Source organism: Theropithecus gelada, chromosome 7b, assembly GCF_003255815.1.
Source record: "Theropithecus gelada isolate Dixy chromosome 7b, Tgel_1.0, whole genome shotgun sequence".
NCBI lineage: Eukaryota > Metazoa > Chordata > Mammalia > Primates > Cercopithecidae > Theropithecus > Theropithecus gelada.
In genome coordinates, this window is record NC_037675.1 from 92,912,708 (window position 1) to 92,926,534 (window position 13,827).

Sequence of the window (13,827 nt, forward strand, 5' to 3'; positions counted from 1 at the left end):
AAAAAAAAAAAAAAAAAAAAAAAAAAAAAAAAAGATCCAGTTCAGTGTTAATATCAATTAACACAATCCTTCCCCCCAACAAGTTTGTTTGTATTTTGTTGCTATAGCTACAGCATTAGGCACAGTAATTCTATCCTACTAATGTATGGGTATGGATGGGGTATAGAGTTCAACTTTAGGAGAGGGATTTACTAAATAACATGGTAGCAGAGATGACGGGGAGAAATGATGATCCTTAGCAGAAGATCTCAGCAACATTAAGGGGAGGTAGAGAAGGTTCTAACTAAGAACAACACATGTTTCTGATAACAGTTACGTCTAGTGGAACTCAGTAACTGAAGCACACTCAAGACAGACCCCATTCACCCCAACTCATTTGAGAAACACATCTACCCTCTCTCCAATGAAACAGATTCCCTTATTTCCCAAGAGGAATCTTTTACTTACACACACACACACACACACACACACACACACACGAACGATACCTTTTCCCACACATCTGAGAAAGACATTGTAACAAAGACCAAGGAAAGGAAATCCTACACTCCAATTCAAGAAAACTCCAATACTGAGACTTGAGAAAGATCTCCCCACTTCCAACCTGAACTATAAGAAAGGAAATACAGAGAAAAATGAAAATCAGGAGTGCTCAAGCCAAGCTGAATGCATCAGTACTTCTAATTAAATCTGTCACTGTGGAAGCTATCATTCCTAACAAATTCTCCTGTCTACTAATTGATATATGCACTTGGACTTTCTCAAAAACATAAGAAGTCCTAAATACTCACTTAGCAGTACAAAGACTGAAAATTGAATCATCTTCACCTACCCAACTTTTAAACACATACTACTCTTTGGGCCAACCATTCTTCTTCTAGGAAATTACCCTACACCCTCAGATAAGTGCCAAGATATATGGATAAAGATTTCATTAGCAGAGTCTGTAATGGCAACAAACTAAAAACAATCTATACCAGCCGTTCTCAAAATGTGATTTGGGGACACTATGGGGCCTGCAAAGTCAAAATTATTTTCAAAATGATACAAGGTTATACGCCTTTTCCACCACCAATTCTCTCAGAGTCTACACTGATACTGCCAAAGATTCAATGCAGAAGCAGATGAGAATCTTCCTGGTTTTTTAAAAATTAGGCCAGATGTTGCAATTTGTAAAAATAGGCCAGGCATGGTGGCTCACACCTATAATCCCAGCACTTCAGGAGGCTGAGGCAGGCGAATCACTTGAGGTCAGGAATTCGAGATAAGCCTGGCCAACATGGTGAAACCCCATCTCTACTAAAAATACAAAAATTGGCCGGGTGTGGTGGCCCATGTCTGTAATTCCAGCTACTTGGGAGGCTGAAGCAGGAGAATTGCTTGAACCCGGGAGGCAGAGGTTGCAGTGAGCCGAGATTGTGCCACCGCACAGTGAGACTCTGTCTCAAAAAAAAAAAAAAGATACTCTTCTCATTAAACTCTTATTTTAGAAAAGTTATTTCTTCCTTAATGTTATTTTGTTAACATGCTATGTTAAAACATTATTTTTTAAACATTATTTTTATTTTAAACATTAAACATTATTTTTAAGTGATTTTTTTCCAAAAGTCTGTTTCAATTTCTAATATGGTAAATATTGATAAACACAATTCAAATGAACATTTGGGGAATCCTAAATTTAACAGTATAAAGGGATCTAGCTGGGCGTGGTGGCAAAGGCCAATGACCCCAGGTACTTGGGAGTCTGCTAAGGGAGGGTCACTTAAGCCCGGCTAATTTTTTATTTTTTATTTTTTTTAGTAGAGACGGAATTTCACCATGTTGGCCAGGATGGTCTCGATCTCTTGACTTCATCCACCCACCTTGGCCTCCCAAAGCGCTGGGATTACAGGTATGAGCCACCACCTCCAGCTGAGACCCCCATCTCTCCAAAAAAAAAAAAACCAAACAAACAAAAAATTGCCAGGCATGGTGGTGCAGGCCTGTAGTTTCAGTTGCGTGGGAGGCTTGCTTGAGGTCAGTAGGTTGAGGCTGCAGTGAGCTCTGACCACACCACTGCACTTCAGCCTGGGCGACAGAGCGAGACTCTGTCTGAAAAAAACAAAATAAAAAATAAAAATGAAAACAAAACAAAGAAAAAAGAGTCTAAAGGTATCCTGAGAAAAAAAGTTCGAGGAACGCTACACTGTGCCACCAAGAAGATACCGTGTGAATAAGTACAGTGGAATATTACGCTACTTTTAAATGAGATCTGTGTATCCTGACATTAATTTATGTCCCAAATACACTGATAACAGGTGTTTACAATTAGGAAATGGGAAAACAATGTCAAAAGGAGAAATGCCGCTCAGAACATCACCAAGACAAGTGCAGGTAGAAACTGACCAATAGCAAGAAAAAATATAATGAAGGCCGAGGCAGGAGGATCACGAGGTTGGGAGTTCAAGACTATCCTGGCCAACATGGTGAAACCCCATCTCTACTAAAAATACAAACATTATCTGGGCATGGTGGCGTGTGCCTGTAATCCCAGCTACTCGGGAGGCTGATGCAGGAGAATCGCTTGAACCCGGGAGGCAGAAGTTGTAGTGATCCGAGATCGTACCACTGCACTCCAGCCTGTGTGACAGAGGGAGACTCCGTCTCAAAAAAAAAAAAAAAAAGGTCCCTCCCTGCTTCACATCTTGGTTCTTCCTATAAAATGAAATGTGAGGGCCTTTCTTGTAGGGTGTTACCAACCCCCACCAAAACACACCACAACACTACACTTCTGGGGATTAGAGATAATGATGGCTGGTAGTACAGAGTAAGGTATCCTTCTAACAAAGTCTACATTAGAGAGAACTCAGCAAATATTTTTAAAAGGAAAGATTTTGCACAAAAATTATAGATTTCTTGCTGGGTGCAAGTTAATACAGCAAGATTTGTAGTTTAAAAAAAAAAACCTACCTCACAGGGCTGCCACGAGCATTAACTGAAATTTTTAATTCAAGTGCCTGTCCCAATATAAAGTACATAACCAGCACTCAATACTTTTTGTTTTTGAGACGGAGTTTCGCTCTTGTCACCCAGGCTGGAGTGCAGTGGCACGATCTCGGCTCACCGCTAACTACGCCTCACAGGTTCAAGCGATTCTCCTGACTCAGCCTCCAGAGTAGCTGGGACTACAGGTGTGCACCACCACACCAGGCTAATTTTTCTATTTTTAGTAGAGACGGGGTTTCACCATATTGGCCAAGATGTTCTCGATCTCCTGACCTCGTGATCCGCCTGCCTCAGCCTCCCAAAGTGCTTGGGATTACAGGCGTGAGCCACCGCGCCCGGGCTCAATACTTGTATTTTTAGGGCACCATCATACAATCTTCACTGTTAACACTGTACTGTTGTATAGCAGGAAAATGAGTATTAATAATGACCCATAAACACATTATGAATAAAAGGTTAACCAATATATTCATTTACTGTTTAGGAAAAACATTCTAGTACACATTTAGTCAACATTCCATAAAAAAATTACTGACTTTTAAAACTTATGATAGGCCAGGCATGGTGGCTCATTACTGTAATCCCAGCACTTTGGAAAGCTGAGGTGGGTGGATTACTTGAGGCCAAGAATTGGAGACCAGCTCAAGACCAGCCTGGGCAACATGGCAAACCCTGTCTCTACAAAAAATGCAAAAATTAGCCGGGCATGGTGGTATGTGCCTGTAGTACCAGCTACTTGGGAAGCTGAGGCAGGAGGACTGCTTGAACCCAGAATATTGATGTTGCAATGAGCTATGATCGCGCCACTGCACTCCAGTCTGGGTGAAAGACCGAGACCCTGTCTCTAAAATTTAAAAACAAAAAAACCCAAAAACACCTTCTGGTAAACAGTTTTTATTCATCTGGAAAATTCACTTGTTTAGAAGATTTAACTTCCTGTTACTGAAGAAATGAGATAGTATACACAATTCCTGTAATTTTTACGGTTTTATCTTCACTATCAACCAATTAGACTCAGGTAGCAGGAAAGTAATATGGGAGTGTTTTGGTTTAAGTAACTTTGCTCTTTGCCACAGCCCTGATTGGGATAAATACTGAAGGATTTCAGAATGAACAGCTACACCCTTGTCAGCTTCTAGAGTATATTGTCCTTATCAATATTCAAAGCTTAAGGCAGGGACTTATGTACTATGCCTCATTAGTAGAGAGAAAGCACCATCAAAAATGAGTTAATGCCAGCCTGGGCAACATAAGGTGACCCCGTCTCTACAAAAATAGAAAAAATTAGCCAGGCATGGTGGTGTACACCTGTGGTCCCAGCTACTCGGGACGCTGAGGTGAGAGGCTTACTGGAGCCTGGTGGTCAAGACTGCAGTAAGCCCTGATCACTGCACTCCAGCCTGGGCAACAGAGTGAGACCCCGCCTCAAAAAAATAAAAGTCAGTGGGGTCCAAAATCTTATGTAGGTGGGAGACTAAAGTATGCTTTAAACCTCTAACAGGCATATGCTCCAAGTCCTTTTTTCCTGATTTTTTGGGAAAATAATTTAAATGCCTCATTACACAATGGCATTTAAAAACTAAAATGGGCCAGGTGTGGTAGCTCACAGCTATAATCCTGGCTACTCAGGAGGGCGAGGCAGGAGGATGGCTTGAGGCCAGAAATTCAAGACTAGTCTGGGCAACACAGTAAGATCCCACTTCCCCTCAAAAAATTTAAAAATAAACCAACTGTGTGTGACGGCATGTGCCTATAGTCCCAGCTACTTGGGAGGCTAAGGCAGGAGGATCACTTGAGTCTTAAGAGTTTGAGGCTGCAGTGAGCTATGATCGTGGCACTGCACTCCAGCCTGGGTGACAGAGCAAAACCTTGTCTCTAAACAAACACTTTTCAAAGTTAAATACTTCCCCTTGTACCGAAACTGAGCTCTTCTTGGTAAATATACAGAATGCTTGGCATATACAAGATTCTATACTACTGACTTAACTGTTCATTTCTCTCACAGCCCTCACCCCCAAAAGCTTTTCCACCCTATGTGTTCTGACCTCCTTTTCTAATTATAGTAGGGGTAGAGGGAGACCCACCTACAACGAACATGGAGTTCTATCAAGAGGCAGAAACAGCACAGAATCCCAGTTTCACCATTCGCTAGCAGTGCTGCCTTGAACAAAAACATTTCTCCATGTCTCATTTCCTTCATGCCTTAAGTATCAGTGAGAATTTAACCTGTTTAACTCTGTAAGATGTGAGTCAGAGAACAGATAAAACTAGACTGAAATGTAAATAATACTTTATAAAATTCAAGGTAAAAACTCAATGTAAGCACACTATTCTGCATGCCTTGGCAAGTAATTCATAATAAAGAGCACAAATATGATTATGGCTAAAGACACTCTTCAGTGTGTGGAGGAATCCCAACTTCCTTACATTTCTTTCTTTTAAAAATTTGTTTTTAGAAATAGGGTCTGTCACCCAAGCTGGAGTGCAGTAGCACAACCATAGTTCATGGCAGCCTCAAACTCCTGGGCTCAAGCAATTCTCTGGCTTCAGCCTCCTGAGTAGCTGAGACTACAAGTATGTGCCATGTGACCGGCTAATTTTCCAACTTTTTGTGGAGACAGGGTCTTGCTATGTTGCCCAGGCTGGTCTCTAACTTCTGGCCTTGAGCAATCCTCCCCCAGCTTGGCTTCCCAAAGTGCTGGGATTACAGGTGTGGGCCACTGTGCCCGGGCTCTCTCTCTCTCTCTATTTATATACACACACACACACACACACACACACACATATATATATATTTTTTCCTGACACAGGGTCTTTCTTCATCAGTCAGGCTGGAGTACAGTGGCTCAGTCACAGCTCACTGTAGCCTCGACCTCTGGGCTCAAGCAATCCTCTTGCCCCAGCCCCAAGCAGCCGGAACTACAGGTGTTTACTACCACACTTGGCTAATTTTAAAATGTTTATTTTGTAGAGATGGGGGTCTCACTTTGTTCCCCAGTCTTACATTTATCAATTGTAAAACTGGCAATTGATAAAATCATAATGGTGAAAAGTAGTACAGTGGGGCAGAGGGAGAGAGGGTATCAGGAAGAACAGCTAATGGATGCTGGGCTTAATACCTAGGTGATGGGTTGACCTGTGCAGCAAACCACCACGGCACACATTTACCTATGTAACGAACCTGCACATGTACCCCGGAATTTAAAATAAAAGTTGAAGAGAGAAAAGCAGTATAATGATTTGACCACAAAGGGAGAGGACAAATAAGGTATGAAATTACTATCCTTACTTCAAGTCGACACAGCATACACTGAAGTAATTAAAAATAAAAACAAAATTATCTGAAATGGAAGATGGAACTTTGCAGGTACATGGCTATCATAAAAACTGAGAGAAAATAAGGTAATCTATCTTCATTAAAGAAAAGCACGGGCAGGCCAGGCGCGGTGGCTCAAGCCTGTAATCCCAGCACTTTGGGAGGCCGAGGCGGGTGGATCACGAGGTCAGGAGATCGAGACTATCCTGGCTAACATGGTGAAACCCCGTCTCTACTAAAAATACAAAAAATTAGCCGGGCACGGTGGCGGGCGCCTGTAGTCCCAGCTACTTGGGAGGCTGAGGCGGGAGAATGGCGTGAACCCGGGAGGCAGAGCTTGCAGTGAGCCGAGATCACGCCACTGCACTCCAGCCTGGGAGACACAGTGAGACTCCGTCTCAAAAAAAAAAAAAAAGAAAAGCACGGGCTAGGTGTGCGGTAATCCTAGTACTTTAGGCAGCCAGGTGGGAAGGATCACTTCAGACCTGGAGTTCGAGACCATTCTGGGCAACACAGTGAGAACCTCTCAAAAAATTCAAAAATGGGGCCGGGCACAGTGCCTCACGCCTGAGCCCAAGAGTTCAACACCATCCTGGGCGACAAAGACCCACCCCCTTCCAAAAAAAAAAATTTTTTTTTTAAATTACCCAGGCGCAGTGGTGGGCACCTATAATCCCAGCTAGGCAGGAAGATCAACTGAGCCCAGGAGTTTGAGGTTACAGTGAGCTATGATCCTGCCACTGCACGACAGCATGGGCAACAGAGCTCTTAAAAATAAAAATTAAAAAAAAAAAAAAAAAAAGGGGCAGGGTGTGGTGGCTCACCTGAGATCAGGAGGAGTTCGAGATCAGCCTGGCCAACATGGTGAAACCCTATCTCTACTAAAAACACAAAAATTCACCAGGCGTGGTGGCAGGCACCTGTAATTCCAGCTATTCGTAAGGCTGAGGCAGGAGAATCACTTGAACCTGGGAGGCGGAGGTGGCAGTGAGCCGAGATTGTGCCATTGCACTCCAGCCTGCGTGACAAGAGCGAAACTGTCTCAAAAAAAAAAAAAAAAACCGAAAAAACAAAAAACAAAAGGGATGTGTTCTTCCAACCAATTTTGCCAGCAGGATGAGGCAAAATTACCTGCTGGATGAGGACGCAATCCAAGAAATGGGCCCAGAAGCTCAGTGGGACATCCCTTTTCCTCTAAAGCAAGTTAGGCTGAGTGCCAAGTTTACTCAGTTTTGGAAGGGAAGGGCATACAGTACTTACCCAGACAGATCTGCTCTGTAATATGAAGACCACAAGTACTTCCATTTATAAATTCCCTTCTGTGATTTTTAGATGAGCATATAAGCTCCCCTAACAGGAACTGAGCCTACAGTTGAGATAGCATTATCGTAGCTTCCCCTTCCACAAAGATAGACCCAATAATGAGAAAATTTTAAAACTACCCAGCCTTTCTATAACCATGCTACAACTATATACATTATAAAATTCCCAAACACTTTGTCATTACTAAGTAGTGTTTACAGTTTAAAACGAATTGCCTGAATTTGAATCCCAACTCATACCATCTTAATAGATGAATGACTTTGGACATGTTGTCATCCTTTCTGAGAGAACTTACTAAAAAAAGAAATGAGGCCAGGTATGGTGGCTCACACCTGTAATCCCAGCACTTTGGGAGGCTGAGGAGGGTGAATCATCTGAGGTCAGGAGTTCGAGACCAGCCTGGCCAACACGGTGAAACCCCGCCTCTACTAAAAACACAAAAATTAGCCATGCAGGATGGCGGATGCCTGTAATCCCAGGCTTGAGGCTTGAAGCATGAGAATCCCTTGAACCTGGAAGGTGGAGGTTGCAATGAGCCGAGATCATGCCACTGCACTCCAGCCAGGGCGACAGAGATTCTGTTAAAAAAACAAAAACAAACAAAAAAAATTCATCATTTATTTCACAGATATGCAAAAGCCCCATCACCCTATCTCTAGCACTGACCAGTTTCTCACCAAATTAGCTGACAGCCTATTTCTAAGGTAGATGATTAACACATCACAAAAACTTAATTTTATAGAACATAAAATATTGCAAAAGTGTTAAGAATCAAGTATTTGTTTTGTTTTAAAGAAATAATCTGAAAATCAACAGATTTTTTTGGGGAAAAGCTACAAGTAATTTAGAAAAAAAAAACTTCAACACAACCATGACTAGGTCTAGCCCAAATACGGAAAAGCGCAATAATTTTAAGTTTCTATTGGACAAATGACTCAGTTTATGGAAAATCAGAAATACTTTCCACTTTGCTCATGACAATAAAAAGAAAATATCAATCATCCTATGATGGAGAATGGAGCAAGCACACAGTAATGGCTGACCCCAACTAGCAGTCAACACAAAAACATTCATGAAAAGCTTGTAGATAAACTACAATTGAGATTTTTTTTTGAGAATCAGTCTCGCTCTGTCGCTCAGGCTGGAGTGCAATGGCGCTGATCTCAGTTCACTGCAAGCTCCGCCTCCTGGGTTCATGTCACTTTCCTGCCTCAGCCTCCTGAGCAGCTGGGACTACGGGCGCCCACCACCACACCTGGCTAATTTTTTGTATGTTTTTAGTAGAGATGGGGTTTCACTGTATTAGCCAGGATGGTCTCGATCTCCTGACCTTGTGATCTGCCCGCCTCGGCCTCCCTAAGTGCTGAGATTACAGGCATAAGCCACCGTGCCCAGCCGAAAATATCTTTAGGTTGAAAGTTATTTTCATTTTCTTTAAAATACAACTTCAGGCTAATAGAGCAGCAAATGCAAGTAGACAGTAACATGGGGGTTTAATAGGGCTAACAGCACTAACTAAATCAGAGCACTGTTGTGAGAATTATGTAAGCCAATGTAAGTAAATTGCTTAGAGTTTGGCACACAGAAGGTACTCAGTAAATTTTGACTTATTATCCCTACTTAGTTGTCGGAAGAAATGTTAATCATCAAACTAATTACTGACAATATCTCACAAGTATCCTGGAATTTTTTCTAAGTCCAGGGTGCGTGTGTGTGTGCGTGTGTGTGTATGACAGGGTCTCCCTCTGTCACCCAGTGCAGGGGCATGATCATAACTCACTGCAGCCTCCACCTCCTGGGCTCAAGTGATCCTCTCACATCAGCCTCCAGAGCAGCTAGGATTACAGGACCCTGCCACCGCACAAGCTAACGTTTGTACATTTTGTAGAGATGGGGTTTTGTCATGTTGCCCAGGCTGGTCTCGAACTCCCGAGCCCACGAAATCTGTCTGCCTCGGCCTCCCAAAGTGCTGGGATTGTAGGCGTGAGCCACCGCACCCAGCCTTTTTGGATTCAGTTTTCCTTACAGCCTAAACTTACAAGGCACATCAGTAATTGAGTTAAGCTATCTCCCTGCTAGATAAAAGACTAAAGTCATTTTGTTTTAGTCATTTAACCTCCAACCTGCGAAATGGAGGAAGAGAGATTTGTGGCTATTTCCAAAACGGTAAAAATATAAATGGAGGTTGGGCGCAGTGGCTGACGCCTGTAATCCTAGCACTTTGGGAGGCCGAGGTGGGCAGATCACCCGAGGTAAGGAGTTCGAGATCAGACTGGCCAAAACAGTGAAACCCCATCTCTACTAAAAATACAAAAAAATTAGCCAGGCATAGTGGCACATGCCTGTAGTCCCAGATGCTAAGGAGGCTAAGGTAGGAGAATTGCCTGAACCCAGGAAGTGGAGGTTGCAGTGAGCCGAGATCATGCCATTACACTCCAGCCTGGGCGACAAGAGCGAAACTCCATCTCAAAAAATATATATATATGTATATGTATATATTATATATACTATATATGTACTACATACTGTATGTACTACATATTATATATACTATATAAATACCATACGCTATATGTACTACATAATATATACTATATATGTACCATATGCTACATGTACTATGTATTATATTATATATACACACACAGAAAAAAGTTTCTTATATTAACATACAATTATATTAACATAGAATTATGCAGAAGAGCATATTTCTGATAGTATGACATTAACCTTTTATGCTTAAAAATATCTTAAAGGATTTTTTGTATAATGAATCAAATTAAACCCATGATGTGAAGGTTATATGTATTATTTTTAACATGGAGTTCAAAGAATTGATCTCAAATCTACACATGCTTTCAGCTGGGATGGTGGCTCACGCCCGTAGTCCTAACACTCCGGGAGGACTAGGCGGGTGGATTGCGTGAGGTCAGGCGTTCCAGATCAGCCTTGGCAATAGGACAAAATCCTGTCTTTATTTTTATTTTTTTGAAAGTAAAAAATTAAGAAGAAACCTACAGATAAATCTACTAAAAGCCCATACCTTCTAACATACTATGTAAAGTTTGCCAAATGTGTGAAAGATCTAGAGTAGGTTATTACGTGAGTCACATACAAAATTACACGAACACTTGACATTCAAATTGTATTTTAAGTAGCCAATAATAACTCAGGCCCAGAAAAATACACCCAACATTCAAAAAATTTTAAATGCCCCCAAAAGGAAATAATTTCTCTCCAGATTTAAGTCATTTTGGGTAACCTTATAACCTGTGGGCAATATACTCCAGATTACCACTTTCAATTTAAATAGAACATCAATGTTCCCAAAGTCTTCAACTACAGAAGGGCTAGTCTTGTTGGTTTTTCATGGAATTGGAATTCTGGGTAGAGTCCAACTGAAGAAAATTCCTGGAAATTAGTCTGTAATAATTCAGACACAGAATCACTACAATCATAATAAACTGACCTCGTTAGCAACTGTAAAATATAAACCAATGTACCAAAAGAGGTGGAAGAGAACTTACTTTCACGTTTGGAAGTAACAATTTGACAACAGTTTTACCCCACTTTAATATTTTAAGTGAAATTCACTGTATATCTCCAAAAACACTGGCAATCCCTGGAGAGAATAAGTCTTTTAAAATATGAAACACTCAGAAGATGTGGAAAAAAGAAAAAAAGGGAAACACTTATTTTCAAACAACTTAGTCTTTGAACCTTGAGGGTTGTTTCAAAATGTGTGAAGCATAAACACTAGGGAAGATCCGAAAGGTTTTAAAAATTATCTGCCAACTTCTCTGCACCTGTTAACGAAATTATGAACACCCATTTAAGCAATCAAAAAAAAAAAGCTCATATAAAATTATTCCAAACTTGCAAAATGTTTATATAGCGAGCTACACACAAAATTCTGCATTACTATAAAAAAGACAACCAACACTGGTGAACAAAAATCTCTATCATCTCAAGGTAAAGCGTTTTCTCTTAGTGTAGAGTTGCCAGATCCAGTGTTGCCAACCTCCAACGGGATCAGAAACATGTAGCAAAAAGACGTTTAAAAAGAAAAAGAAAGAAATCACAGCAAAATGTTCTTCAAAGTATGAAAGGTCCAAGAACTTTCTTAGCTCCAAGCAAAGTTTCATGCCTGCTTTACAGATGGGTGAACTAAGGCAGAAGATCGGATTAATCAGTGTCTTTCTCAAGGTCACTCTAGTGCAAAAGAACAGTACACTCCGGACTCCCCATCTCAGGTCCTCGACCTCTCCACACTCCAGGGGGGCACAGCTCAACACGCTTGGCTCTCTTCGTACCCAAAATGCCACCAGGCACCCAGAGAAAGGAAACATTTCAGGCGCTCTCCGGGGAGCTCCCGCAGGACTGGGGTACCTGAGGCCCGCCCTCCCCCGGGGTGGCCGCCGTCCCCAGCCGTCCCTCCGTTCTCGTGGAGCGAGCGCCATGCCCCGCAAGAACCAGGGAGGCGGCCCAGGGCCGTGGGGGCTGCGAAGGTCCCGCCACGAGGGGCTTCACTTACCGTCGCTCTCAGCCCTGACAAGCAGGGACATGCCCTTCAGCCGCTCCACGTAGCCAGACGACACATGCCCGGTGCCCCGGTCGTCCCACTGCCGGTCCTCGTTGAGCGTGTACACCTTCACCCGCCGCCGGGTGTCGGTCATCGTGCCGCCCGGGAACCGGGGCGGGGGCCCCGCCAGTAGACGCCCAGGAAAGGGGTCCTGGAGAGGCGAGGGGCGAGGCGTGAGGGCGCCCGCGAGCGGAGGGCTCCCCGGCCTCACTGCCGCCGCTGGGCGCCGCGGGGCCGCGCCGCCGCCTGCATGGCCCGCTCCCGGGACCGAGTTCTGGGCCGCCGCCTTTCCTCGCCTCCGGCTCCCCGGCGCTATTGTCCAGGCCCGGCGAGCCCGGCGCCCGGCAGCCCCGAGGGGGCCGCGCAGCGCTTCGTAGCCTCCCGCCCCGCAGCGCTAGGAACTCGGGGCTCCCGTCACTGCCCTGCTCCCGCCTCCGCCATGATCTCCGCGAAGCAGCTTCCCGCGCCGCCGCCGCCTCCTCAGGCCGCTGCCGCCGCCGCCATATTTTCCTTCCTTATACCTGGCCCTGCCACCGCGGCCAGTGGCTCCCTTCCGCTCCCTGCTTCAAACGTCAGAAGCCGACAGGCGCCTGATCCTTCTGCAAATGCTACCACTGCCCGGGAGACTCTGAAGGCCCCCGGCCGCCCGACCGCCCCGGGCTAGTGGAAGTCGGTTTCCCTCCGCCGCCGCCTCTTCCGTCTTCCTCACACAGCCAAAACCGCCGCCATCTTGGTTCGCCCCTCAAAAGCGGCGCGCGGGGCCACCCAGGGAGCAGCTGCAGGGGCGGCTCGGAGCCCCACCATTTAAAGAGACAGCAGCGAGACCGGGAGCCTTACTGCGGCGGAGGCTTCCGACGGAGGCGGGAGGCGGGCGCGGAGTTGCCGAGGTGGCGGGAGCGCAGGGAGCGGAGGAGGCGGGACGCTGACTGCGCCGGTGACAGCCCGAGGCTCCCTCGCGCCTCCCTGCACGCACCGTCGTGCGAGCGCGGGGCGGTGTGTGCGTCCGTCGCGCTCTGTGTTCGTCATCAGCCCCGCTCCAGGATGCGCGAGGGGCGTGGATCCGTCTGCGGCCTCTGCGAGCGGGCCCCGGCGTCTCGGCCTCGGGTCCGCCTGCCGCCGCCTTCTCTTGTTCCTTCCCCTGTCCCTGGCCTGCGGACGCCGGGCGGCGTGGGCCCGGGCCCTTACCCGCTTCCGAGAGCGTTTTCCCGGGGCCGCCTTTGCGGCTGAGTCGGGCGCTCGGGACCCACCCGGCCCCTTGCGGACTTGAAGGAATGAAATGGAAATGCTTCCGGGGAAGGTCGCGGGTGTGGGCGGCTAGGTTGGCGCAGCCTTGGGAGCCGCCATGGGTCGCGGACTGGCATGGCCAGTGTGGAAACTTAGGACTGTTTGCGTTTTCTGGGCGTGGGACCGAGTCCGAAGTGACAATTCTAAAACTTCACCTTACAGCCTAGGCAAGCCCCAAGTGCTCCATTCCTTCATCCCCATCAGAACTGTCTGCGAGCCTTGTCGGAAAAGGAACTTAAGGCGCTTACAAAAACAAATGCGACACTGCAAAATCGGGAGGAGTAATTCTCAGCATTAGGTGGTCCTGTGCTTTGAAGAGCTACTTGATGTCAAGTAT

At 45.2% G+C, this 13,827-nt stretch overlaps 1 protein-coding gene across 3 annotated transcripts in view; it reads right to left on the minus strand.

The window, feature by feature from the left end:
* PPP4R3A (protein phosphatase 4 regulatory subunit 3A) overlaps nt 1-13,129 on the minus strand; it is a 51,957-nt gene extending 38,828 nt beyond the window's left edge. For 2 of the 3 annotated variants that reach the window (XM_025392417.1, XM_025392415.1), the window contains exon 1: nt 12,159-13,129. In XM_025392417.1, the coding sequence (XP_025248202.1) occupies nt 12,159-12,300 (142 nt within the window). In that variant the 5' untranslated portion in view covers nt 12,301-13,129. The remainder of the gene's footprint in view (nt 1-12,158) is intronic. The other variant, XM_025392414.1, reaches the window with a different exon arrangement.
* Nucleotides 13,130-13,827: the final 698 nt, after the last annotated feature.